Genomic DNA, 27936 nt, shown 5'->3' on the forward strand with positions numbered 1-27936 from the left:
ATTTATTATTAGAGTAATATGTATAATTTATCCAGTTAGATTGGAAATCTGTAATAATTTAAAATGTTTAGATGTTATTCAATTGAACTTTCTTTCTTCAATGCAATAGTCAGTTGCTGTCTGATTACCTTCAAATGTACTTAGCTACTTTCCACCATTTTCAATAACTCAACCATTGTCTTAATGCCTCATGTACTTTATCTCAAAAATTGTGTGAAGCAATAATGGTTTAATACACGCAATCTAAATTGACTACGTAGATTCATGGTCTCTCTATAACTTAGGAAAGTTCACTCAGGTCATCATCACTAAGGTGAGGGGATTCGTGACACAGATTTTCATGTCATTTAACACTGTTTCTGTTATGCACACAAGTGTAATGGCTCGTCGAAAAGAACACATCAATGTTTTGACAGATAATTGATTCATTAACATGTTTTCTATGTACACAATGCACACACACACACAAGACCCAGCAGCACCTATAATGTCAGTCTCTCTGTCTACAGGTTCAGCCAGGAATCAACAGCTTGGTCTGCAGAGTTACAGTTTTATAAGGCAAATGGTGACCAAGGAGGGTCACAGCAGTGTCTTTCTGCGTGACCTCTTAGAACAAATTTAAAGCTCTATTTTCCTGTTAGCGTATACAGTTTGATAGAAAAGCCTCCGATACAGTATTCTATAAATCAAAGGTACATGGGAACATGTTACATTTGGGAATCAGAAGAACTTTAATATTGGCTGTACAAGAAAGACTTAAAATATACATATAAAGGACATAATAAAAACAAATATCTGATGCAAACATGTTACTGCCAACGTCAAGCACCATCAATCACCAACTTCATATTCAAGGTAGAGAGGCACTTCATGGTTCACAGTAATCACATTAGTATGGTACATAATCCTACTGCAAAGCTGCGACTGTCTATTTACAAATGTTTTATTAGCATGTACCATGAAACAAAACTAATCGATTTCACCCTGTCCAATCCAACAATCGATTCCCAGTTTCAATATATAAAAGCACAGTACACAGAATAAACACTGTGCATACTGCAAACAGTTGAATGAGATATATATATATATATATATATAATATTTTATTTTTTTAAAGGTGCTACAAGGAGCGTTTTCAAACATCAGTGCATTATCTACAAATTAACTTTGACTCTTAATTGCCACAAAACAAATGAAACCACTGTGGTGAGGACTTTCTTTTGGTCGTTGATGAAGAAAAAACAATATTGGACAATATTGTATTGTCTGTCTGTCACAGCTTTAGCTGTCTTTGCACAAGAAGATCACTAACATCTTGAGAATGTAGAATGAAAAGTGAATGTTATGTACTTCATACTGATGTTTACAAAGTGCAGTTTGTGCCCGAAATGCAGCAGTTTTCCTGTGAAATCTGATGCAGTGTAAAAGTCAGAAGGGGCTGCCAGTCATCTCAGGTTTTCTTCAGCATATCCCATGTGGCAAAAGTGTTTGATGGTAATTGTTTGTTGATAGCTGATGTTAAAATTTTCAGACTAATTGTGGACTTATATGTGCATCAAAATACAATTTTTTATGGGACTGAAAGATGTTTACCAATAATATCCATTTGAGTGTAATCCAGTGACCGGGAGTTCTGCAGAAACATCACTACTAATGTTTTATTTAGTGAACATAGAACACCAGATCTTTCCTGTGTAGTAAAACAACACCTGCAGCTGTCACACTGTAACAGATAATGCATGTATTTCATCTGCAGTCTCTCATTTGAGAGATGGGCTGTAACTCCATGGCAGCACCTCTTCCAGCTGCACCCCGTTTTCACCAACTTCTATGGTCACCAAAAATTGTCAAAGGTTTGATGATTTTGCTTCCGTTTGCGCCCTTTTTCTTTTTAGGAAAATGGAATTCTAAGTCTGGATATACACAGAAAGATTACTTTGTGTTTTTCGTCCTCACACAATGTGACAATATCTGTTTATAAAATAATAATAAAACACACTCTAAATTCCATTGTGAATGATAAATTAATGATGCTCCTACTTGTCGCCTTGTACATTTGGTGACACGTTCATGACGATCCTAGCTATCACTTTAAGAACAGACCTGGGGCTTCCAGGCAAAAAACTGTTTTACATATTTTAACCTCAAATGTCTCCAATGCAGGTGTCGTCCCTCAAGAGGAACCGGTTGGAAATCTCTGCAGTAGTCAAACATAATAGATGCCACGTGGGATTTTGGTACATGAGGAACTCTTATTGTCCCAAGACTCAAAAGGGTTGTGCTCACTCCTCTGAATCATTTACAATGTTCAAACACTTGAACAGTTAACTCCGGCCTCACAGAAAGCTGTCCTCAGTGCCAACGAAGGAGAACCCATTGAATGCGTTGTTGGAGCTGCTGCTGCTGGCGTTGAGCTCTGGGCTCCGACTCACCGAGTTAGGAACCATTTCTCTGGTGAACTCTGGATCAATATGTTGAGTGTCAGCTGGGCCTCTCTGAAAGATGAAACAATGAAAAAGCAATAACTAGGTGTCCTTATATATACAAGTAATGGATGACACATACAGACAGCCTGAAAAAAACACTCACCACATTTGGGTTGTAAGGAGGAGTGATTCTCTTGTTGTAAAGGTCGTCCCAGTTGATTGGAGAGAAAAAGCTGTGGTTCTTTATTTCTAACTGTAAATAAAACAGAGAAACGTTAGACATGTGTACAGTACATACAGGCATGTTCCATTTCTTCTGTTAAGAAATCAGACACATTTATGAGGAACTGGCACTTTGATAGAATTTTTTATATTCTTTATTATTATTATGTGCAGAAAAAAGTAAAAAAAAAAAAAGTTTTTTAAGTTGTGTCATACTGTAAGAGGCTAATTTCCCCAAATGAGTATAAGTCTAGTCCTTGACTAAAGTGACATTTAATGGTGCTGTCCTTTGATCCTCCCTTGTCCAAGACTAGGCTTATTTCTTGTCTGGGAAACCACCTGTTTTCATGTGTAGCAACGACTGAAAGACAGACTCACAAAGTCGGCAATGGCCCCGAGGCGTCGATGCGGGTCTTTCTGCAGAAGACCCACCAGCAGAGAGCAGACAGCGTCGGACTTCCCCGGAGGAAGTGGCAGCGGCTTGTGAAGGATCCCATCATACATTTCACCGACGTCGCGACTGTAGAAAGGAGGCTGAAAGGGGAGGGACGGGTACAAACATCTTTAGTGTAAACAATATATTATAAGGAGAACAAGTTGTAGAAATTAATATACAAATACATGCTAAATAGACGTTTTCTATATGTGTAAACAAGAGTCCACTAATTTCATGGCAATCCAGCCGATAGTCTGGTAGCCTAACCGACTACCAGACTGCTTGCTTGACTTCAAAGGGACAATTTCCTCTTCACATTTTCTGCAGATAATTATTTTCCCAAGAAGATAAATCCTACTATTTTAGAGATGCTCTTACCATTTCTCTGCTACCAGGCCAAATACAGTACTTATACATAAAAATCACAATCTGACGGACAGGTCACCATGAAATGTACTAAGCATGTGGTCGTGGTCCCAAGAGGCTGAAACTGTTCATATTTGGAGATTTACTTTAGCCCCAACCTCAAAGGAAAAGGTCTTGCATACAAGTATTAACATGAAGATGCTTCCCAAAAGGGAGACCGTACAAATCAGCCACACACAAACTCCCATACCAGGCTGTAGATCATCTCATAGGTCACGGCTCCCAGACACCACCAGTCTACTGTCCTGTCATACGCTTCCTTACGAAGGATCTCTGGTGCCAAGTACTACAGAGAGAGAACCAGATAGAATGAAAAGGAAAATGGACAAAACCTCTTTCTACAATGTTGTTTTTCTAACTTGGTTGTAAGGCATTTAAAGTCAGTAAAAAAAAAAAGAACGTAAAATAGATGTCAATGTTGAATTGTCACATTTTCTTGTGGAATAAAAAACCTAAATCATATACAGTTGTATGTTGTATGACAGATAAGTCGTTTTCCTGTTCCTACATATTCTTTACTCACTTCTGGAGTCCCACAGAAAGTTGAGGTGGTGCCTTCAGGCTCTACACCTTCTTTGCACAACCCAAAATCTGTCAGCACCACGTGGCCCTGAACACAACACAATGCAATACAGACATATAGTAAAAACATTAAAGTTTACAAAAAACAAATGTGAGGAATTGGACTCACCTGGAAGTCTAAGAGAATATTTTCTGGCTTCAGATCTCTGCAATAGATGAGAATAAGAAGATTATTAGAATAGGTCATTTGTGAATTTACTGTTTTGTCCATCCATCCATTTTCTGCCGCTTATCCGGAGTCGGGTCGCGGTAGCAGTACACCCAGCAGACCGACACAGGCTTCCCACTCACCCGCAACATTTTCCAGCTCGTTCTGGGGGACCCCGAGACGTTCCCAGGCCAGCTGGGAGATATAATCCCTCCAGCGTGTCCTGGTCTTCCCCGGGGCCTCTTCCCAGTTGGACGTGCCTGGAAAACCTCTAATGGGAGGCGTCCAGGAGGCATCCGGATTAGATGCCCAAACCACCACAGCTGACTCCTTTCGATACGAAGGAGTAGCGGCTCGACTCCAAGTTCCCTCCTGATGTCCGAGCTCCTTACCCTATCTCTAAGGCTGAGCCCGGCCACCCTACGGAGGAAGCTCATTTCGGCCGCTTGTATCCACGACCTCGTTCTTTCGGTCACGACCCAGAGTTCGTGACCATAGGTGAGGGTTGGAACGTAGACCGACCAGTAAATGGAGACCTTCACCTTCCGACTCAGCTCCCTCTTCACCAAGACGGACCGGTACAGCGCCTGTTTTACTGCTGCAGCCGCACCACTGCTGCAGATCTCCCCCTCCACCTTACCCTCACTCGTGAACAAGACCCCGAGGTACCTCAACTCCTTCCCTCGTGTTTTGTGTAATAGATATTGATTCGGGCCAACTCTCAAACGATTATTCTAAGAAATGTTCTCACCTGTAAACGATGTTGAGAGAGTGAAGATAGCCGATGGCGCTGGCTACCTCGGCTGCGTAGAACCTTGCTCTGGGTTCGGAGAAGCACCGCTCTCTTTGCAGGTGGAAGAACAACTACAAAAAGAGAGAGAACGATGGATGGACAGGTAAACAGAGCATGGAGAGGTCAAAATGACAATGAATTGTTTCAGGAGGACAGAGAATTGAGGGATGAAGAGTCGGGCAAAGTGACAGAATGAAACATGAGAAATGGGAAGAAATTATTTTCCAAAACATTATTAAAAAAATAATACAATACAATTCTTTTCACTATAATCTGTTGTCTTTGTTTTGTTTGTGCAATAATAAATATATATATAATCTCTTGTGACACGCTTGATCATCTGCACAAAACACAAAAGCACAGCAAAGCTTCTGTGTGGCACATTTCTGCTGGTTGCACGCCAGTGAGCTGTGTCTGATCGTATTTGATGTGTGCAAATAAAGGATTACTTATTTGAACATTGTTGCAGTGCGGCCTGCTGTGGCCAGCTGAACAACAAGGAAACAAGTACATGTACGGGAATAAGATGACATGCTGAACCAGGTGTAACAGGTTTTATGTGGACCTTGTGACACTAACACCCATAAAAACAACCCTTGCAGGATAAATTTACAAAATACGATTCATAGTTTGCACAGGAATAATTTTAGAAGACAGAAGATGTTATGTTTACGTATCAAAGCAATAGTTCAATATTTTGGGAAATATTTGCATTGATACCACTCTCATGTCTGTAAGCTGAATGTGATGTTATAGCTAGCGGCGTCTTAGCCTAGCTTAGCATACAGACTGAAAGCAGGTGGTAACAGCTAGAGGCTCGTTAGCCTAGCTTAGCATAAATACTGGAACAGGGGGTAACAGCTAGCGGCTTGTTAGTCTAGCTTGGTATAAATACTGGAACAGGGGGTAACAGCTAGCCTGGCTCTATCCCACAGACTCAGAGCCACCAACTCTCACGGTTTCGCCGTGTGACACACGCTTTTTCATGTTTTCACACGCCACACAACCATTATCTCACGGCAAAAAAAAAGTGTGATGCGCATTTGTTCCTTTTAAAAACTCCCCGACGATAGACGGCGCGAGGGAGCGCATCTGTAAGCCTATTCGCTACATAGACATCTTATTTACCACAGACAGACACAGTCGCGGGAGAAACTCACACGACTGTGGGACCGCCGCAGAGAGACTGAGCTATCGGGGCTCTCAAGTCTCACGCCGCATTGAACTTGACTGTCACTCATTGCGGTCTTAAATCACGTCCTCCCGACACACAGCTGCGTGTGTGTGTGTGTCAGTCAACTGTTTGTAGGAACACAAGTGGTCGAGGGATTTTGATGTGAACCATTAAAAGAAGTGTTGAGCTTGCATTGACAGTGTAATCTTTAACTGGTCAAGTGGGAACAAGGTTTTGTACTAAAATATGACCAATTATACTAAACAAAGGGAACTAGTATCCGCTGTTGAGGTAAATCAAGGCCCCGGTTCTTATTAGAGGAAATATGGAAATCAGAGGGGTTTTTCCACTGTTTATTTAGCTTAAGACACATACCTCTCCCCCATTCACATAGTCGAGGACAAAGTAGAGCTTCTCCGGAGTCTGGAAGGAGTAGTGGAGCCGAACCAGAAAGGGATGTTGCAAACTCTTCAGCAGTACATTTCTCTCTGCCATAATGTTCTTTTGCTAAAGAGAGAAGACGTCACAGTGAGACAGCGATGACTACATTAAGATGACAAAAATACACCAATCATACAGAAAACACATTTTCCTAAAAATAACCTGTGAACTCAAATGTATCTGTTGTGGGTTACAGTTTAATAGACCTTATTCACAGACGGAAAAGCACAATTGTAAATAATGAATCTAATGATTAATGAGTTTTATGGAGTTGCTTCGAGTTCAAGGTCCTTGTATCGTGCATGAGAACTCACTGTCATCTTCCCTTTAATTGATCAGCCATCATTAATGTTATCAGTAACACCTGGACTTTTTTTTTTACAACAACAAAGCAACATGTCTGTGGTGTAGTATTTTAGCTTTTGAGTAGAAGTATGCAGTAGATATAGGCAGTTGTTTGAATCTGCAGTTTAAATATTTAATTTCTATCTTCATTTTTGCTTTCTTAAAGTCAACTATTCAATATCGCTTTCAATATAAATGAGCACATTCAAGTCCTGTTGCTGACACAAAAATGTGGAATTACCCCACTACACAGTATTATCCAATACTGTTATTTAAAATAATATTTTCAATTTAGATTTTGGATGTGTAATAATTGTCTCGATGCTGTTTTTCATATTCTCTTCCTGTCTCTTGGAAACACTGAATCTTTGTTATTGACGAAAAGGTCACCATATTCATCATCCTTCAAGGACTTGGACGGTAGATGATCCAATTTAAATTCCAGAAAGTTACAGAGAGACGAAGAGAGAAAAAAACAGACCAACATTTCCTCTCTAAAAAAAAAATTGAACACTTCCACTTGAGTAGATGCAAACGAGTGTTTGATCAGATATCACCGTCGTGTTGTCAGACAAGAACAAAGACGTGGCTCACTTTATTTTCTGGGTGTTGTAAAATCTGCTCTTTGTACAGAACAAGCTGTAGATTAGATAAGACCGAGCTCATGTTGCTGGGTTAAAACACTGTTTACTAATGACACTCTCACTCACACATTTTCCTTTTGGCTCATGGAACTTTTTTCCATCTTTATGTACTTTAGCCTCGCACATTGGAGTACTGTGTAATTCAAAGTACATTTATATATTTTAACTTCCTTGTTTGTAATCTCTAAAACTCATGTCTGCTTCATCACTTCAGACATAATACATGTATTTCATAGTTGGTATGTTTGTATCTGTTCATATGCTTCAAGACAACTTTATATTATCGATTTGAATTAAAAACAAAGTGCCTCTGAAAACTTAAAACTCTCCTTTTTCAATTTTGAGTGAGGTTTGGTTTGTGTTCGTGTGGAAGCTGTGTTCATGAAGAAAAGGAAATTATGACGCCAGCAAGGATCAGCTGGAGCATAACCCACCTCTTTTTTCTTCAGGATGACTTTCTTCTGCAGAACTTTGACAGCATAGAATTTGTTGTCGGCTTTGAGCTTGGCAAGCAGGACCTGCATGAAGGTTTGTTTGTCAGTGGTTTGTTTCATAAACAGACCGCGCCATCATCTTGACGCGTTTCTGTCACGACATAACATCAAGCCCCTCTGAGAACTCAACACAGATATGTGATCTGTGGAAACAGATGATACTGAGTAATCTGAGAAGTGTGTTAATACAAGGTCTGATATTGACCCGTGGCCAACCAAAACATTAACATGACTTTTTATGTAGAAATGCAATCCTGCCGACAAAGGAGAGCGATCACATTAAGAGTTTAGAACATGAGGAATGCACCTTTTATGAAACTTGTCTGACTGGATGATGGTCTAGTTAAGCCTAAGAGGCCTCAGTAGACTCGAAAGTAAATGATTCATGAAGCAGGCAGCACATTTTGATCAGACAGTTGTCAGAAGGTAGACTGCAAAGCCCGCCACGGCTCACTACTTCTCTCTGTCCTCTGTCTAAATGGGTCAGCTGCTGCTAATTGAGAGATTCACTTAGTATGACTTTTAATCTATACGACCCACAATTCATTCCTGCAATAGCGTCTATCATTGTTTATGTCAGCTGGTGTCACAAAGACCCAGTCTAGTGCAAACCACTTTCCCTGCTGGCGAATATGTGATCTGAATGAGTTACAGTAAACTACTGAAAGAAAACCCCACGATATTTATTAAATAATAGATAGATAGATAGATAGATAGATAGATAGATAGATAGATAGATAGATAGATAGATAGATAGATAGATAGATAGATAGATAGGTAGGTAGGTAGGTAGGTAGGTAGGTAGGTAGGTAGGTAGGTAGGTAGGTAGGTAGGTAGGTAGGTAGGTAGGTAGGTGATCGTTTTAGTATTACCTTTCCAAAGGTTCCTTTGCCAATGACGGCCAAGAAGTCAAAGTCAGTGGGCCTGGCACTGAAACATGGTCAAGAGTAGTCTATTAAATGGTGACCAGAATTACATAATACCCTCTGAAGTACTGTATTTGTAATAGCTTACAAATGGTAGAAAAGCAACAAGCAAAAAAACAAAGTACTTAGTTCAAATTGATCATTATCTTAAGTGGCTCTCATTATTTTCTGAAAATCTCAAACCCAGACCACTGAAAATACACTATTAGCAAAGACAATACAAGTTTATTTGCACTGGGTTAGTGGCTGCATATCTTGCGTGTGAATATAAAGACATGCTGGTTAATGAGGGCAGAGCTACTGACTGAGGGTTGGCTGAAGGTCCCAGGTTGACATCATCATGAGGAGAGGAGGATGGGGACCGCGACTGAAGGACAAAAAAAAAAAACACTAAAAACTCAACAACAGGAAGAAGACTAATGCATTAATTTAAAAACAGTTGCTTTCAATCACTCGCATCGTCCACCATCAGCATCCCTTAAACTATCTTCTTCTGTCCCGTGAGCAGTCAGCCACAAAATAAAAACACGAGGATCTGCGTCACATTTCTGCTCATTGAATGATCGCTGTCTAATTACAGAACATCTTATGAACAGGTCCCACTGTTAGAGATCTTCTGTTTGATATGTATTTAATGCATTGAGGAATTTGTGTTGGTTGTTGGAGGTTTTCTTGACATGATAAGAAATCATGTTGTGTACACTGAAACTGCATAAAGAACCATATTTAGCCCCAAATCTCCTGGATGTATCACTAATACAAATTGGCAAAGGGCCATTTACGAAACATCCATTTCTTGAAAATAGAATTAAAACTGGATTAGCTGCAGGCAACCCCTGTCACATGGCTCAAAAACAAAATAAGGCAATCAGCATCATGCAAACATAATTACACTCACGTTACAGTGTGCCATGGCCATTATCTATTCCACTCCCACTGGTCCAGCATCGGTGTCTGACAGACCTGTGAGAGGAGATGTTGAGGGTCCTGGTGAACCTTTATGTCTGCAGCCTTTTCTCATTTCACAGAGAAGATTTGTTCTCATAAGCCTGTACTCAGTGTGTGTGTGTGTGTGTGTGTGTGTGTGTGTGTGTGTGTGCTTGTCCTAATAAACTGCTGACCTCAGTGTAACAACCTAAGGATCCAGATGAGCTAGTAATTCTGGTTTGTAGGAACAAGATGCTGGAACGGAAACACAATAAAGGACATTGTGTATATATTCTCAATATGTGTATGTGTGTGTGTGTGTGTGTGTGTGTGTGTGTGTGTGTGTGTGTGTGTGTGTGTGTGTGCGTGTGCGTGTGTGCGTGTGTGTAGGTACTGTATCAGTGAACATGTTTACATAGTAAACATTGTTGTGTCATTCTCATATCTGACAAAGGTCACACACACAAATGAAACAAATGTCCCCATAATTACATTTTTTTTCCCCTTCAGGACCTTCCGGCCAGTTTATCTATTTATAACTGTTATCTACTTCAAGACGATAAAGGAGCAAACATTTGACATTTAAGCTTTCCAAAAAAAAACTATGTTTGGATTGCATTTTCTATCAGTCTGCAGTGCAGTTATATCATTTGATATTGTCTCGTTTACCAAGCTGTACCCACGTTTATGATTAATTTAGATGAAGTAACAAATTGACGCACTGAATAGGAACCATAGCAAAGCTGGACTTGATATACATGTAATTTAGTCAAAAGTGTGAATACAATATGTAATAAAGGCATATGCAAAGCAAGCTCAGTTTTCCTTTTTCCAGTTTGAATAAGTGGCTTTTTAAAATTTAAAATTTACCTCATTAATAGTGGTTATTAATAAATACAGCATGGAGGGGAACATATCTGCAGGTTAGGATGATCATGCAAGTAAGGCGACCCGAACAGTTAAGGATTTGTTTGATTTTATTATGTGCTTATTCCTCAGAAGGGGTAGGAGACTTTGAACCACCAAATCAACTCTGATAACCTGCCACAGTGCATCGGAAAGAACAAGTTGTTTTTCTAAACCCCCACACACAGGTACATTACATACATATTTGACAGGTACATTACATACATACATACATACATACATACATACATACATACATACATACATACATACATACATACATACGATAGATAGATAGATATTCATTTAAGAAGACAGAAGTAACTTATGAAAGTTGGTGATCTGAATAAGCACAGCTTCAAAGAGCAATGAAATGAATAGTAGTGTTCATATACCACGGGCGATTAATAAGTTGAGGTCCTTATAAAGTAAAGTATTTCAGCTACCATGCATGTTGTATGATCATATGAGCAGCAGTATACTACTATTAGCAGCGCTATAAGTTTACTAGCTAGCTGATAAGGAGAAAAGTAAGAAACTATAACATATCCTGTCATATGTTCTATCCCCCCAAATTAGAAAATAATCAATGTACTTCACGAACAAACAGGCACTTCACCGATAATCTGTGTTATCAGCGTGAAATCTGTAACGTCCCAGCTCGCTCACCTGTGTGCGGAGGACGAGAAGGTCAGCGCTCTCTGCTCGGGACTCAGCCGCTGACAGACTGCAGGCGACGGCGGAAGCTGATCTGAGGTCAGTTGTTTTTAATGTTTACGCTCATGAAGGAAGGTCGTCTAAGAGAGTGAATCATTGATGAAAAGTTTCAGTTTTAAAAGGATGCGTTTTGAAGGCAAGGCTTCAAAACGTGTGCGTCGTGTGCGTGTGTGTGTGTGTGTGTGCGCGCGCGTCGCTTGCGTGTGTGTGTGTGTCATAAAAAGGAGGGTTGGCTGTCCAAACTTCATTAAGAATTTTTGTTTCGGACTCTGCTTTAGAAAAGAAGACAAGTAGTATTCTTCAGCCTTTTCTTCTTTCGTCTATAATTCTGGAATAAAATGATCAGAAAGCTATTTTTATATTATTTTTGATAAATTACATATCTTTCGTCCACTATGATGATTCCAGAAATAGGCATACTCCTGTGTTATTAGACACTGCTAATATCTATCTGTCCTGACGAAAGCATTTATTTGCTCAGTCAGCACTATATTACAGAAATTGACCAATGTTTTGTGGCACATGATTATTATGTATTTCTAGGATTAAGATGAAATTTCCCCATTTCTCATGAATCTTAGTGGATACTTTTGGGCACTTAGTACGAAGCTGGGGACAGGTGACAATTAGACTAGCATAGCATGAAGGACTGTCAACCAGGGTTTTAACAGCTAAGCAAGTCTGCCTCTCAAAAATAACCACGGATACATTTGTGTACAAACTTCCAATGAAGACACAATAAACAAGTCCCATTTTGGAATGAATGGAGTACAGTTAAGCATTTTCCACTTTCACAAAGGAGCATACTTTTATATTGAAAGCAAGAGAGCAAGAGTGCCTTTGGTCAAGAGTGCATCCTCCCTCCAAAGGATAAGGATGTATATAAATGAGACACCTGTCATTCTGTCTTGCGTGACACATTTACCACCCAACAATCAATTCTCTACGTCGCTGTCTAGCTGCAGCAGCAAGTTATCAGCATGTTTTCTGGAGTTTGCAGCAGTACAAGAAGATAAGCAGGAAGGGCGTGAAAGGAGTTGTCACCACACCACCACAGCCAACTGTTGACGAGATTGTGGATTGTCAATAAGGGGATGTGATGTAAGCAAAGTAAGTTTATAGTCAACAGCACCACACACACACAACACAGCTGCACAAGCACAGGAAATGCAGTGTAGGTGTGTTTGTGTGTGAGCGTGTGTGTGTGTGTGTGTGTGTGTGTGTGTGTGTGCGTGTGTGTGATCCTTAAAAAAAGAGGAAGAGGCAGCAACTTTAATCAGACAAGACAGCTTTGGATGTTTATTAATTCATATGGATTGAATGACATTTGTGACCCAAGATTATCTTGACACACACACGCGCTCGCACACACAATCGCACACACACTCGCAAACACACACGCTCGCACACGCTCACAAATCCCACCAGAGAGACACACAAAGAAGTAAGATTCCAAAAGCCCTTAAAACACTTTATCTTACAATATCAAATCCTGCAGTGTTTGTTTACATTTTTCTTTTCTTTTTTTTACTAATTCTGACACACAATGTAAACATTTTGCAGAACGCACTTTGAATGTTGTTTCCATCACATGTAAACTGCAGAGGGCTTCATTTATTTGCTACCAAATCCTAGTTTATAGAGCCAAAACGTGAATTTTTGCACTCTCTAGTGACCAAGTGTGGCAACATCATTGTGTAAAATCCCTTTGGGTTTCACAGTTGTGCTAAAAGTGTCCTTTTCATCTACTAAGAATTGCCAAAAATAATCATTTCAGATCTTTGCATAAAGATATAAAAACACTGTTTCTGTTCTCTGACTTAGATTCCATATAAGAGGGAAACATTTTAAGTTACAGCTCCTGCATAACATGAGATATCACATTAATGGTACAATGTAGAGAATTTAAACGCAAATGACTTTATACTTTGGGGTGAGAAGATGAAATTAAACAAAGGCTTTCTCGCTGTTTCAACTTGCTCATTTGACACAAATAGAAACCTTTTCCCAACAGTCTAAACAACACAGCATATTTTTTTAATTTGCATCTTATTATCACAGAACGATCTGATAACATAAAGGAGCTGTAACATTAAGTGTTACCAAATATAGTACTTCTGTCTCAACTTTTTTTATTGCACAAAACGTGAGGCTCGTACGAGCCTCACTGACCAGCCTTGTCTACTGCATTTAACTCCTCTTTTGGCAACATTTTCCTCCAAACCTATACTATTCCCATTCAGGCTTCTGATGCACACATTAAAACTTTAACAGCATTAAAAACAGGTGGTTGGAAATACTAAGCAAACCGTAGACTGGCAGATCGTAATAGATGTGAAACATTGCCAGTGAGGTTTGAACTGTAAAGACTCCTGATGTTCCACCTCACATTCATCACCCTGCTTCTGTCCACCTCCACAGTAATTTGTCCATCATCCTTAAGACATTACTCCCAAAATATATCTGTATTACCTTATTTCCCTTCCTCTTTCAGCCTGATCGGACCCCCCACCCTCCCTCTCCCCCACCATTCCCCCCCCCCCCTCTCTGATGGGTACAGGACACCAAACACATGAAAAAAAGGAGGCAGGGTCTTTTCCCTGCAACAGAATGAATTTGGCACATGATGATCGACGGCCCGACGGCACAGGTCAGGTGAGGGTGAGATCACTTGAGTACCTCGTCTGTGCTCTTGAACATGATAATGGCATTGGAGATCTTGAGGGCGGGGCCAAGCTTGATGCTCATGATCTTCACAATGTCGGTCTGGGTCAGCAGCAGGAAGGCCTCCCCGTCAATCATCTGGGGAGACGCAGACACAACAGTGGTGATGCAACTCGGCACGACGGGTCAAGAAATAATTAGTTTTGTCTGCCAACGGTACTCATGTTACAAATTAAATCAAATAAAAACAGAAACACCTCTAGAATATAATAGATGATCAGAGGTGTACACTAGACTAAATAGACATTTCTGACAATAGTTTTAGCAGTGAAAATATTCTAAATACAACATCCACTTAAACTTATTTACCACGTATAACCCCACTTAAAAAAGTATGTACTATCCATTCAACAGACTGCAGTGTGCAGTGTAAGACAGTAAATACAGCAAAGGACTGTTCACACTTTTAAAAAAAAAAAAAGCAAAGCAAATGCGCATTACCCTAATATTTCATGGACATACACTTGGTGGACTCACCTCTTCTTTGAAGAGACGAGCCTGTTCTTCACAGCCAATTAGATTCTGGACAAACATGAAGACCTGAGGTACCAATACAACCGATTTTAGATAATCAAAGCAGACAGAGAAAGAAAATAAATGAATATGTAGGTGAGGGATACGGTTCGCTTACCTCTTCCACGCTCCATGCTGCCACCTGGCTGGCGTGAATGCCCTGAACGCCGGGGAGCAGCTTACAGTGCTGCTCCCAGCACAGAGACAAGGTCCTGTCTGTCTGACTGCTCAGAGCCGACATGAATAGTGACGGATACACGCCTTCTGAAGACATGTCTGGGGACAAACACGCACACACATACATCCAAAGATATGTTGATTTATGATCACATGGACAAATATTTTATCCATTCTGGACTACCGTGGAAACATGCCGGTGAAACACGCTGGAAATTGTGAAAAGCACATGCATTCTATGGTAACAGAGACATACGAAGTCCAAGTTTCAGGTAATTATACTGTAAGTAAAAGACCTTTCCCTGCTGACATAAGTCTAAATATCTGCTAAAACCATTTTCAAGTCAAAAATGAGTTGACTGCGGGGCAGACTGTGTTGCACAGCAGGAGATATATTAGCCTGAAGCAACATTCACACCTGCAGCTGACATTAAATTATTCCCCTGAAATCAATAAGCTCCTTAAGGTTTGACAGGTAGACACCCCTGAAGCTACAGAGACAGATATGTATCATGCATTTAGTAAACTCACTCTGGTAGTCTCTCTGCTGGTTCTTCCTGTATTTGGGAGGACGGCCAATCCTGAAAACAGAGGAAAAGTGATCAAAGATCAATGTGAGACAAAGGCAAACATGCATACATATGCAGGCCAAGACACACACACTCACACACACGCACACATGCACGCACGCACACGCGCACGCACACGCACACACACAAACCTGCCACGGAAATGTGTCTTCTTGGTCCTCTGGCCGAAGAAGAGGGTCCTCTTGCACTCTGAATCTGACAGCTCGGCCTTCAGCCGGCCTTGGTTACGCTCAGCCAATGGGCAGCCGGATATGCAGTGATGGGCAGTGAAACGGCCGGTCACATGGCCGGAACCGTCACAACCAGGAGTTGGACACTTCCTGTTTCAAAGACACAGCACCGCGGTGCACTTTAAGAAGATGCATGACTTTAAAAGGTGTTGATGTCAGGTATTGATGTGCATCTTGACTGGTTGACCTGGTGAATGAAGAGTTGAGTTCAGCTGACCTGTTGTGGAAGCTGTACTTGTTGGCTCTGGGGTGGTTGATGGCTTTACAGGGAACCGAGGATGGGAAGGGGGACTGGCCTGAGGTCGGAGGCTCCCTCACACCTACATCCATTCAAAAACAGACAGATGAACCGTCACACATAGTAGTGAAGGTTCTGCCTATCGCTAACGAGTGGTGTAAATATACCAAGAGGCATTTTTAACAGCAGATAGCAAAACCCTGTGTGACTAAAAACATTAATGATGGGTCTGTTCTACTCAAGCATGCACAATATGAGGACTCTGAACCGGAAGCAGCGAAACTAAATTCAACCACCGTTAGTTGTATTGTTTGGGCATTTTTTCAATTATGACAAATCAAAAATGTCTTTCATAAATATCACTTTTTAAAACTCTCTCTCTCGCTCCCTCCCTCCCTCCCTCCCTCCCTCCCTCCCTCCCTCCCTCCCTCTCTCTCTCTCTCTCTCTCTCTCTCTCTCTCTCTCTCTCTCTCTCTCTCTCTCTCTCTCTCTCTCTCTCTCTCTCTCTCTCTCTCTCTCTCTCTCTCCTCCCTCCCTCCCTCCCTCCCTCCCTCTCTCTCTATATATATATATATATATATATGGGCAAATTATCGAGTTAATGCAGCGTTAACTTTTCAATGGCGTTAATTATTTGATCATGCGTTAACTGATTTATGTCTTGTTGCATTGTGAGGGTCTTATCATCATCACACAGGTGCTGCACTTTAAATCTCTCCCTAACAGCATAGATCAGATTTGGGCGTCTTACGGCTCTCACAGTCCGACCCGAGTGAGGTCGTTTAAAAATGAAAAATGCACGCCATAAACGCAAAACAACAACATTGCTTTTACTTTGAAGGCAATTTATGGAGGTGTGCGCGTGCTTCCGTAGCCTCACCGACAGGCAGCGTTGACGACTTGCTGACTTTAAGCCTGACGTGAAAGCACATATTGTTATGTAGCTTCTGTGAGGTTGATTCTGCCGCGAGCCGCTCCGTCTCACAAAGTGCTCACATGCTTTTGCTGGTCGGCTCGCGCTGCAGAATCTGCATCGAGATTGCAATTTAATCTGATCCACGATGGCAGAGCACTTTAAGAAGGAGTGGCTTGTCCCTCACAGGGACCGTTACTACTGAACAAATTGTTTATGTTGTTTTCTGATAAAATAAAATAAAAATCTTCTGGTACCCGTTCAGAAAAGAAGGAAAGCAGATTTATAAACTATATATGTATGTATGTAAACTTGCTGTTGTCCAGAGTGCCGTTATATTCTCCTGTTAACATTACTTTAAAATAAAAGCGCACAATACAGTAGTTTTTACTTCATTGTTGAATTTGGCGCATAATGTGAATAATCGCAGAAAAATCATGCGATTAATCAGTTAAATTTGTTCAACTTATGGTACATAAGTATGGTACAACATATGGTAAATCAATATATATATATATATATATATATATATATATATATATATATATATATATATATATTTGCTAATATGTCATGCTATGTAACAATAATAACTTTGATTTGAAATTTGAAGAAAATCTACTTCCAGTTTTGACCGAAGTGCTGGTTGCTACCATGTGGCTGCTGTGTTCTGGCGTCCCGTGGGGGAACTTTGAGTGGGTGACTGGTCGCCTCGCACCAGCCTGCTGGGTGGATGTCAGGGTGATCTGAGTCCATCCACTCATCGTAGACATGACTCCAGCCGTCATAATGGACCTGAAGGAGGAATAGAAATACATAACGCGCACACACTCACAGTGCACATGCTCACAATGCACAATGGGTCCAGGGATGGTTAGAAAGACGTACGTGACAGTTTAAGTACATGTAAGTTCTTATTCCAGGACCATTAGCCCAAGACCACAACTCACAAGTACACTTGGACAAAGCTGTAATGGACCTGAGGGAGTCAGGGAAACATTTTAAACAAAATCACACACATACATAAATACGAGACATTTAGTACTTAAGTGTTCATGAAATACACGCTGACAACACACAAACAGTGCATTACCTTAATGCGATGAACCTCCACTTCCTCCACTGTAGCCACTCGGATCAGACCAGGACTTCTCTTGTCCACGGCTTCCTCCAATTTCATCTGAGGCTGGAAACTGTGGGCCGCACGCTGCAGAGGATGATTGAATAACGAGGTAACATGTTTGTTCGGCTCGACAACCAAACATATTGAATGTACTTAACATAAAGTTTTGGCTTCACTAGCACCAAACATCAGTTCTACTGTTTAGCTAGTGGCATTTCATGCCTTTTATTTGAGATTTTACAGAAGAAAGAGGTTTTTTTTCAATCAGTACATATTATGCATTATCATCTGTTATATAAACAGCTGGACTTTGCCTAATGTTCTTTTTCTTCTGAATATCCATCAACTGTAATGACATTCATAATATACTGTAGGTAACTGATTTGACTGTTACAAAGCATGCCTCTCATTATTGTTTTATTACATTTTCAATCAATCAAACATTAATTGTTCAATTTCAGTCTCTTAACTCTGGTTTTGGGTCACTGTCGCTGTTGTTTCCTGGCAGCCCATATCACAGATCCACACAACAGTAATCATTTCATATCATACTGTGAAATAGATCAGACACAGAACGCTGATTCTCCCCTGAACTTAGTATGTTAAATATTATAACCGGTATCATTATTAAATTCTTTGTTCTCACCACTTTAAAGGCGTCAGCGGCCACCGCCTTGGATCCGGTCTCCTCCAAGTACAGGGACCAGGAGAACCGGGCCTGATCTGGGTAATCTGGTGCAGCAAAACATAAATTCAACCAAAATCTGTCAGTAGATACAAACATGAAATTACAACAACTTATTTTCTTCAGTATAATGTTAAAGTCCATGCTCTAAAAGAATATTTCAAAAAAGAAGCAGAACAAAAGTGGGACTAAATGGGCAGAGAAAGTTAATGACCCATGTTATGATTATGAACATGATTAAATCAATGATTTACATTGAACACACTTTTCACCTTGGGGTGGTGTTAAGGGGAGGTTCCTCTCCTGGCACCAACCAATAGGGTGAATGTACGGACTGCTGGAATCACACCTGCATAGTTTGACAAACAACAACGTCCAGCAGTTCAATAGTTTCATTTTAAGAAGAAAAAAAAATCTTGTGTTTTCCAGCTGTTCAGCTTTAACTGCAGATTTTACAGATGTTTATTTGATGCTTAGTGCAAACACTTAATTTGCATTAATTTGATGACAATCCCAGAGAGAGTTTGTTTGTGAGTTGTTCTTCCTCTTAGTTAGATAGACATAGCCTTACTACACCTGTAGATTGGTTAATTTGATCAGGACCACATTGTTGTCTTTAAGTTCTGGTTCTCTGGTGATACACACAGCCTTTTTTTTCTTTTTACAAATTAACCAAATCTGAAAACACAAAGTTAAACAGACTGAAAGATTGCTTCTTCAGCAATGTCATAAAATATAACAGGCCTGAGTTTCTCCACACCTATGCAGAAAAATGTTTCTGATTCAGTCATTTTCCAAAGCCAGTACACCCCCAATGTTTTTGAGGCTCACCAGTAGTCGTATGTGTCATCCCAGTTGTCAAAATGAACCAGGAAGCGCTCGTCCACCACGTCAGTGACAGTTGCTACACAGATGAGGGAGGGGTTCATACGGTCGACGGCCTCCAGCTTCATTCCTATCTCAAAACTGCCCTTCACATCAATCTAAACAGAAAGCAGAAATATTAGAAATGATCTGGTCATCAAGTGCACATGAGGAAGTAGAGACAGAAAGAGCTGCGGGCTAGCTGATGAATGGTGTGCCAATTGTACTGTTGGACCGTTTTTAAATCTGTTTATGAATTCACCAATCATTACAAAACTGATACTGTTTGATGTATTGAAGCAAGTTAACATCAACTCAAACAAGCATAAAGCTTTTTGGTGTCCTGGCGTTAAATATTATGAATATACATGTATATATAACCAGACAGGACAACAGGCCTGATTTTGGTTATTTTGGTCTTGTGAAGTGAAACATTCTTCTGAAACAGATAGAAGCTGCTCATTGTTTTTTTTTTATAACCACTTCTGGTTGGAGTTGGAGTTTCCCCAATCCCAAATCATTCACCTCATCCATTCGTGCTTGTAGATAATACAACTACCGTATATTATATAGTAGCAGTTACCCTCCCAGGACTGGCAAAGACTTCTTTGGACGCCACTTGTGCTTTCGTCATTCTTAGGTAGTTGGTCCAGGTAAACTCCTCCTCTTTACAGCCTGCAGGAAAGACAGAGACACAGAGAGAAGGTCAAACTGATTGATATTTGGTAAATCATCCTGTCATTTAAAGGAATAGTTGGATGTTTTGGGAAATACGCTACTTTGCTTTCGTGCAGGGAGCTTAGCACGGAGGAAACAGGTGGAAACATCTTGCCTGGCTCTCAAGGGCAACAATATCCACTGACCAGAACCTCAAACATTCACAAATCAACACTTTATATCTTGTTTGTTTAATGCATACAAAAACTCGGCTCATTGACTTCCTGGAGTGGCGTCATCAACAAGAGGTTGCCAAGCAATGAGCGTAGACTTCATGATTTTAGTGCAAGTTGATCAATACGCTTTAGAGGTGCCGGTAGCTGGATTCTGTTCACTACAGACAGGGTGAGTGAACATGAAAGAGTGTGTCCTATTTGCCCTTCGGTCTTTCAGCATGTCCAGAGTGCTTTGACCTCTCACCTTTGGGAGTGTGCAGTTTGTGTCCCGTGCTCTCACACCAGCCTGCAGGGTGGATGTCGGGGGAGTTGGCGTTCACCCAGAAGTCGTGGCAGTCAGAGTAGCCATCAAAATGAAGCCGCAGCCGGTAACCACAGACCTGGAGGATGACATGACACAATAGATGGACAAAAGCCGGCCGCAGAAGACAACACCGGGGTGAACTCCTCCTGCATGCAAAGCAGACTGCAGGTGAATGATGATTTTAATCCCGACTAATCAGTCCGGTCATTAAGATCCTTCGACCGTGTTAATGGACGTCTGGCTCACCTCGGCCACTGTGAGGACAAAATACATGGACGGATGCTGCGGGTCGATGCCTTCCAGCTTCATCCCCTGCTTAAAGCCGCTCTTCACTGTTGGCACTCTCTGGGTCTGAACAAATGCAAATATTTCAGTACAGACCACAGAGATTCAAACAAAATTAAGTGAAAACAAAGAATGGAGGGTAATTGGATCAAGACAACAAACAAATAACAAATACAGAAGAGAGCAAACACCACAAATGGACAGTTTACAAGTCACAATAAGTATTCTTTTATTAGTCCCGCAGTGGGGAAATCTGCAGGATTACAGCAGCAGACGGGTAAAGTGTAGACAAGAGACATATAGTAAAAATAAAAAAAATAGTAATATAAATAAACTAATAAAAAAAGTAATATGAATACATAATAACAATATTAGATATACACAGACAGAATACAATGTATTTATATTGTTGAAGTGATTCAACTGAATAAAGTGTTTTTATCATTCTCGTACAACTTACAATGTTGGAGCAGAACGTATCCTCAAGACAAAGCTTGTGATGCCACAACGTTTATATTATTAAAGAAATAAATCACTTTTAAATGATCTGAAACAGTATTATATATACTAATATTAATGTGCACCCTTTGGCTACATACATCCCTTTCTCCCAGGTAAATTTACATTCCTTTTTTCACTCGATAGACTTGTCCCTGTGCTATAAGAAGGGCTGCAGTGGTTGTACAGAGAGCAGTAATACGTCATGGGTGCACTGGCTGATCCTGTGTGTAACAAGGCTGTAGCTGAGCCAGAAACTGCAGTTGGAATATTCCACTCAAACGTACCTCTTGGAAAAGCTTGATGGGCGCAGCAACAGATTTGGTTTCCTCCAGATACTGAGCCCACGTCCACTGTTCTGTCTTACTGTCTCCAGCTTCACCAAATATACAAATAAAATAATTAGTTGATTCATTTATACAGGGAGCAGCTAGTGTTTGAAGAAATGTAATCTTGCAAACAAATAGGTAGGGATAAATATTTAAAGAAAAGAAAGAAAGGTTCTCAAAGGTCAGTGAAGAACAATTAAAAAGGCATTGAGAACATACAGGGCCAGGATGAGATAATTACTTGACACTACAATAAAACACAATTTAATACATGTTCAATGCTGTATGGCATTACATTATATTTGTCTGGGGTATGATATTATGACTTGAAGGGAAGATAAACAGCAGGCAGCAAAGAAGCGCAAAAAAGGATGAAAGATGATATAACAGACAAATTAAAGATTAGTCCAACCTCCTCTGATGTGTCTGCCGTCCGCTTTAGAATCATCCATTTTCTCATCCTAAAATACATGTAATAGAAATAACGCAAGAGCTAAGAAAGAAAGTATAGTCCCTGAATTAGAGCTGACAAACACGTCACTTAAAATCCTTTCAGTAAAGTAACATCATATTTATGCCCCTCTGTCTACATACATCAGATATGAGAACATCTATATTTCTATCTGGAGGTTAAATGTAAATAACAATGCCATCCCACCGTGCCTTCGATGTCAGAGTCTTCTTCAGAGGGACTCAGGTATTCCTTCCTCTTCCTCTTCCTCATGGGCTTAAGGTGATCTGGGTTAAGGGAGGAGACCCTCCCGCCTGCCGGCACCTTCTCCACCCCAACCATCCTCCTGAGGTGCAGAGGACAGATAAAGTGTTCCTTAAGTCAACAAATCAACAGACTGTGCTCTCTTTCCTTATTTTATATTCTGGTATTTACTTCCGCCTTGTACTTTCTACTGCAGAATTGATGTTGTTGTAGTTTACAGTTTCGCGGTAGCTTATTTGACGGCGTTTTAAAAAGAAATACTACATCAATAAAACATTTCAAAAACATGTTATGCTGTTAACCTCGCTGCTTTTTTCATGTATTAATTAAACACTTGTTTCATGTTTTTACATTCAATTTACCATAATAAAAACACTTATTTGTTATTTGCCTTTAAAGCCTGGATTTGAACACGTATATGATTACGTAATTAACGTTGCAGAACAAAATGAAAGTACAAAAGCTTCTTTTAATGATAAAAAAAGTACCTGTATTATTGCCTCTGCGTTAAAGATACTTCCTCTAAACCAAATGTTGTGTTATCGCCCTCCTTTAGCGAGCATCAACGCAGAAGCAGCTGTTACCAACATACTTGTCAGTGATGGGCTCTCTGCGCAGCTCCTCTTTGTAGGTCCTCTGAGCTCTGGCGTCATAGGTCTGTTGTCCCAGTCCCACCTGGACTTCAGGTTTGACCGGCACCAACCTCTCTGGCTCTGCTACTGCAGCTCTCACGACAGGAGTCGACACGTCTGACACGCAAGAGACAAGAGAAGTCATGAAGAGGCCACAGGGTTAAGACTGATGACACAGGTTAACATGTCAAATCTAAAATACAAAAACAATTCAAATATTCTGCCAATGTCTTTTCTTTTCAAATTATTTTGCATTTCCTTCACAGAATTCATGGGTTGTTACCGCACTAATACGCGTATTATCCTTTGCGAAGAGTATTTCCACTACTTATTGATTCATTTTAAGTTTAAACCTTTTTCAGCTGGATTTTAATTTTTCTCCACATGTGAGTGATGCCTGCTTGTAGCTGCTCTCTCTCTTCACTTGTCAAGAGTGTTCCGCTTCAGCTGATGCAATTATTGCTCAAGTGATCATTGAAAAGGATTTGCTGTGAAATACTTAGAGTAGAAGTGCAGCCATATATAGAAAGTAACAGTCGTTCACGAGCGTGACCTGCAACACCAGGAAATATACGCTGAATTTGTATTCCTATCATGCAAAAGTTATCTAAAATCAAAGCAAATAGTACTTTAAGGTATCTAATTTAAGAAAGTGCAGTACTTTGTGTTCACATCCCGACGTTTATACAACAGCCTTATGTAACCACGACTCTACCTGGCTTGTCTGCTGGAGCGCTCTCTGCGCCAGCGGATCTCCCAGAAGTCCCGGCTGCTGGCTCAGTGATGCTGCTGGTGGTCCCTGGGGTGATCAGTGTGCTCAATGTTCCTACATCACTCACACAGAACTGCAACACACACACACACACACACACACACACACACACACACACACACACACACACACACACACACACACGCACACACACACACACACACACACACACACACACACACACACACACACATTTAAATGGGTCTTGATGGGAAACATCGTTTTATCCATTCAACCCTTTTTCCTCCTGAAAACTATTTATTAGACAATTTCAAAAGATAATTTGTTCCCATGTTGCCAATCTGTTACTGCAAACTCCTTTATGCTAACCCACTGCAGTGAGTTTGAGTGCATTCTGGTCATTATCAACAGCAAAATAAAATAATATTTGTTAATGATTCAGGATTTTGGTGAGATAATTCTCCATTGTTATTCTTAAACTGCACTGCCACTTGTATGATATTTTTTGCTTTTCGACAGTTTTTTAATGAATGTTCTTAATTGTTTTTAAATCTTAATTTCTTCTGCATTATGTTTTGATGCTTTTAATGTTTTTATTTGAAACACTGTGAATTGCCTTGTTGTTGAAATGTCCTATATAAATAAACTTGCTTTGATCACTTTTATACAAAAAGTTAAAGTTGTCTGACTAAAATCTGGTCAACCGTCCAGTAAGTGCACTCTGACTGCATCATCAAAATCCACAATGATGCCCTAATTGTAGTCGGCTCTTTGTGATGTAAGTTGAGATAAACAAGAAGAAATGCCCTTTTTCAACGTTTTAACGAGGCGGGTATTTTCATCGCGGTACAGGTGGATAAACGATGAGCAGCTGTTTCATTTTACCTTGAGGTTGCTGCTGGGCAGGATGGCCAGCCCCTCCTTCCACTCCAGGACGTGTACAATGCTACAAGCCCCGCCCACCTGAGCTGTCAGGGTGGGTGTGGCTGTCTCATTGGCCCTGCCTCCTTTACCTGGGTCTCCCATGGCAACAGCTGGAGTCACCTCCAGCTTCTGATGAGTGGCAGCAGGAGCTGAGGAGAGAGACGCGTTCAAACGCATTCAACTTCCCGCCTGAGTTCACCCACAAGTAGGCGTGGGACAATAGCAAAATGTCATGTCAAGATTATCCTGGCCAAAATAATTGTGATTCATGATATTGTCAACGATATTATTAGCATCATATAAAGTAAATAAACAAAGGACACAAAAGCTTCAACAAGTCACTCATGTGAGGATATTCATGATTATTTAGATATTAGAAATTGACTCTGATCAACTTATCGTTTATTTTTCACTATGTACTATGTTGACATGTGTAACTTGTGGTACTAGAGACCAGTGTTTCTTCCGCCACCAAACACACAATTATTTAAAAGAGTCCTGTGGTTAGCTGCAGCTCAGTTAAAGCAGGTTGTCCACTAATCAAAAGATCTGCTCTACTTATTGGGCAAGATACTGAACCTCACATTGCTCCCGGAGACAAATGCAAGTCCATTTCCCATTTAAATGTCACTTTGCTCTGAAGTAACATCGTCAGACATCGTATAGTTTGCAAAACATATTTAAAATCAATGCAGTAGATACTGGAAACTTAAAAATTTGGTTTCTTACACTCCATGCAGTCGTCTTGCTTAAACCTGGCGCCTACATTCCCCACAATTCAACTCAACTGCCAACAGTTCAGCCAAATAACGGTGTGTTATGCTAGTAGCGTCTAATTTAGCCTCGAGCCACCATAGTCTCGATCAGGAGCAGAGACGACTGACTCACTTGTTTCTCTCTTGACATCCCCAGATTTCATTCTCTTTTATTTTCAAACTTTTAGTCTTCATCCCCAACCGTGGCTGACTCAAGTGACTTCATTTGAGGCCCCAGCTCCCACTTCAAACCTAAAAAAAACTTTTCTTTCACAAGGGCAGTAGCGCCTAAACCCTGTGGGACAACTTTGATGTGTGAAGCTGGCGAGTTACGCTTTAAAAGGCTAGTGGGAAAGATTAGGTTGCATCTAGCGGTGAGTTTGTAGATTCTTCCTTCCACTAACTTTCCAAACCTGGAGAGGAACCTTCAGGGGTCTTCAAGATATAACATGAGAGGCCCTCTCTGGAGTCAGTGTTTGGTTTTTACGTCCTGGGCTACTGTAGAAACATGGTGGGGCAACTCGACAAGCTCCCTGAAGGAGGACCGTCTCCCTACGTGAGAGGGGTCGAGATGCTCTCTGTATATCTCCCACGTCACTACACAATATAACCAATGGTACGGTAGCTTGTACGCGTATCTCCGAGTTAAAGAAAGGTCCCTGTGAATGTGACCACACTGCCCATCATCAGACCCGTGCTCACCGGGTAGGAGGAACGCCGTGGTGGTGAGGGGTTGGGGCCGAGCCTTCTTGGCCACACCATCACTGCCACAGACGAGGGCGGCCTCGCTCGGGGGCGAGGAACATGGGTCCAGAGGGGTGCGATCGGGTTCTTTTGGGAGAGTCTCCATGTTCACTTTGGCACTCATAACGGCGTCCCTGTCCTTTACTCCGGAGCACTAGAGAGAAAAGAGTATGAGGGACAGTGCAAAGCAATGCTCTCAACCGAAGAACACGGTAAAAGGGTTTTTGGCACATGAAGTTAAACGTTTTTTGTGGAATTTGTTATTATATTATATATTTATATATAACACATATATTTAAATTATTAACATATTTGTATACACACAGTGTATATTATATACACAGACACAAGTGACTTTGCTCAAAGGTTATGGGTCCTCTGTCCTGTCACCTGCAAAATTGTGTTATTGTTTAATTCTTCTCATATACATTTTCTTGTAGTTATCATTAGTTATAAGGGTATTAATACAATGCACATTCATGAGAACAGACATAAAAATAAGTAAAGACCTGAGTCCACTTTGGTGCATTTCTCGTTAAAAATTATATCACCACCATTTTTAGATCATATGACTATATAAAGCCTCTTTTGGGGACTTTTTCCCCCCAAAAATGTCTTTGAGAAACTTGTAATATTCAATTAAATGTAAATCTACAAGAATATACTTTTCATTAGATACATTGGACCCCCCCCCCCCTCTCCCAGTTTAAACAATAATTATATTTATAAATAGATTTTATTCGCCATTTACAGAATGATGGCAGAGGCCACCTCCGTCAAAAACCATGACCCCGTGTGACTTTCTCACAGCCATCCATTAAGCTACCTCCAATAAAAAGGCAATAATGGTGACAGCAATATTTACGCACAAGCTGAAGTCCACACACACTAAAAAAAAATACATTTCAGTTAAAATGGCGGAGGCAAACACATCCAGGAGACAGAAGGGGAAAAAAATGAATAAAAGCAGTGTCTGAAACCCTGTGAAAATGTCATTTAGTGAAAAATGAACCCTGTCACCCATTCCAGCTGCATCTCAAATGAATGAGCAACGTTTTCTTTCCACAACACCGTTAAGCGTGTTAGATACGTTAATAAAACTGCTTATTTAAAAGTATTTAACTCGATAGGTTAATGAGGCGCGTGATACCTCAAATATATATTTTTAAACGGAAAGCAATTGTGGTTGATTACATCCTAAACGGCAAACCGTTTTGCCTCAAAACACACATTTACACTTGTCCCTCTAAAACGTCTGTGGCTAAAAGACGTTCTTATCTGCCACGATAACAGGAATAAATATGAACGTGAAATAAATGTTTTCAGATCAATTCGGAACTGAAATTTGGCTTACCAGCTATTATCTCCTGCGGCTCCGGGGCTCCAACTGCGCATGCGCGAGCCCCCAGTACAGTCACCGCTCGTTGACTACAATGTAAAGCCAAAAAAAGACTTCAAGC

General features: G+C 40.6%; 2 protein-coding genes across 6 annotated transcripts; both read right to left on the minus strand.

Annotated features, from left to right (window-relative positions):
- Window positions 1–1797: 1797 nt before the first annotated feature.
- On the minus strand, window positions 1798–11648 carry sgk2a (serum/glucocorticoid regulated kinase 2a). 2 transcript variants are annotated; one of them, XM_068597225.1, is made up of 13 exons: window positions 11560–11648; window positions 9956–10020; window positions 9363–9424; window positions 9004–9061; window positions 8072–8155; window positions 6583–6714; window positions 4992–5104; window positions 4202–4238; window positions 4034–4120; window positions 3701–3796; window positions 3027–3182; window positions 2590–2679; window positions 1798–2495 (listed from the first exon to the last, which is right to left on the minus strand). In XM_068597225.1, the coding sequence occupies exons 2-13, from the start codon at window positions 9974–9976 to the stop codon at window positions 2337–2339; spliced, it is 1095 nt and encodes a 364-aa protein (XP_068453326.1). In that variant the 5' UTR covers window positions 9977–10020; window positions 11560–11648; the 3' UTR covers window positions 1798–2336. The 2 variants fall into 2 exon arrangements, with proteins under 2 accessions (XP_068453326.1, XP_068453325.1); XM_068597224.1 differs by lacking the exon at window positions 11560–11648 and having other exon boundaries at window positions 9956–10030.
- On the minus strand, window positions 11598–27929 carry l3mbtl1 (L3MBTL histone methyl-lysine binding protein 1). Of its 4 annotated transcripts, none has more exons than XM_068597221.1 (23): window positions 27831–27929; window positions 26435–26630; window positions 24939–25126; window positions 24036–24165; window positions 23281–23437; window positions 22632–22770; window positions 22386–22434; window positions 21932–22020; window positions 21108–21212; window positions 20802–20937; window positions 20248–20339; window positions 19632–19783; window positions 19073–19149; window positions 18762–18847; window positions 18086–18199; window positions 17646–17787; window positions 16029–16161; window positions 15743–15931; window positions 15553–15602; window positions 14963–15120; window positions 14809–14871; window positions 14287–14409; window positions 11598–11687 (listed from the first exon to the last, which is right to left on the minus strand). In XM_068597221.1, exons 2-23 carry the CDS (start codon window positions 26598–26600, stop codon window positions 11658–11660), a joined length of 2568 nt encoding a protein of 855 aa, XP_068453322.1. In that variant the 5' UTR covers window positions 26601–26630; window positions 27831–27929; the 3' UTR covers window positions 11598–11657. The 4 variants fall into 4 exon arrangements, with proteins under 4 accessions (XP_068453322.1, XP_068453323.1, XP_068453321.1 ...); XM_068597222.1 differs by having other exon boundaries at window positions 16059–16160; window positions 17618–17787; XM_068597220.1 differs by having other exon boundaries at window positions 16029–16160; window positions 17618–17787.
- Between the last annotated feature and the right edge of the window lie 7 nt (window positions 27930–27936).

This window comes from Clinocottus analis, unplaced genomic scaffold (genome assembly GCF_023055335.1).
Source record: "Clinocottus analis isolate CAN_PGR_092001 unplaced genomic scaffold, fCliAna1.0.p SCAF_4, whole genome shotgun sequence".
Taxonomy (NCBI): Eukaryota; Metazoa; Chordata; class Actinopteri; order Perciformes; family Cottidae; genus Clinocottus; species Clinocottus analis.

What these genes read in the sequence shown, in the direction of transcription:
- sgk2a (XM_068597225.1), bottom strand. Translation starts at nt 9,976, where the DNA reads ATGGCCATGGCACACTGTAAC. An exon ending in TCGGGGCCATTGCCGACTTT is followed by an intron (nt 2,680 to 3,026) that starts GTGAGTCTGTCT and finishes TTTTATTTACAG; the next exon opens with TTAGAAATAAAGAACCACAG. An exon ending in CTCCTTACAACCCAAATGTG is followed by an intron (nt 2,496 to 2,589) that starts GTGAGTGTTTTT and finishes TTCATCTTTCAG; the next exon opens with AGAGGCCCAGCTGACACTCA.
- l3mbtl1 (XM_068597220.1), bottom strand. Translation starts at nt 26,600, where the DNA reads ATGAGTGCCAAAGTGAACATGGAGACTCTCCCAAAAGAACCCGATCGC. An exon ending in AGAGAGCCCATCACTGACAA is followed by an intron (nt 22,771 to 23,280) that starts GTATGTTGGTAA and finishes TCTGCACCTCAG; the next exon opens with GAGGATGGTTGGGGTGGAGA. An exon ending in CCCCTTAACACCACCCCAAG is followed by an intron (nt 18,848 to 19,072) that starts GTGAAAAGTGTG and finishes TTGCTGCACCAG; the next exon opens with ATTACCCAGATCAGGCCCGG.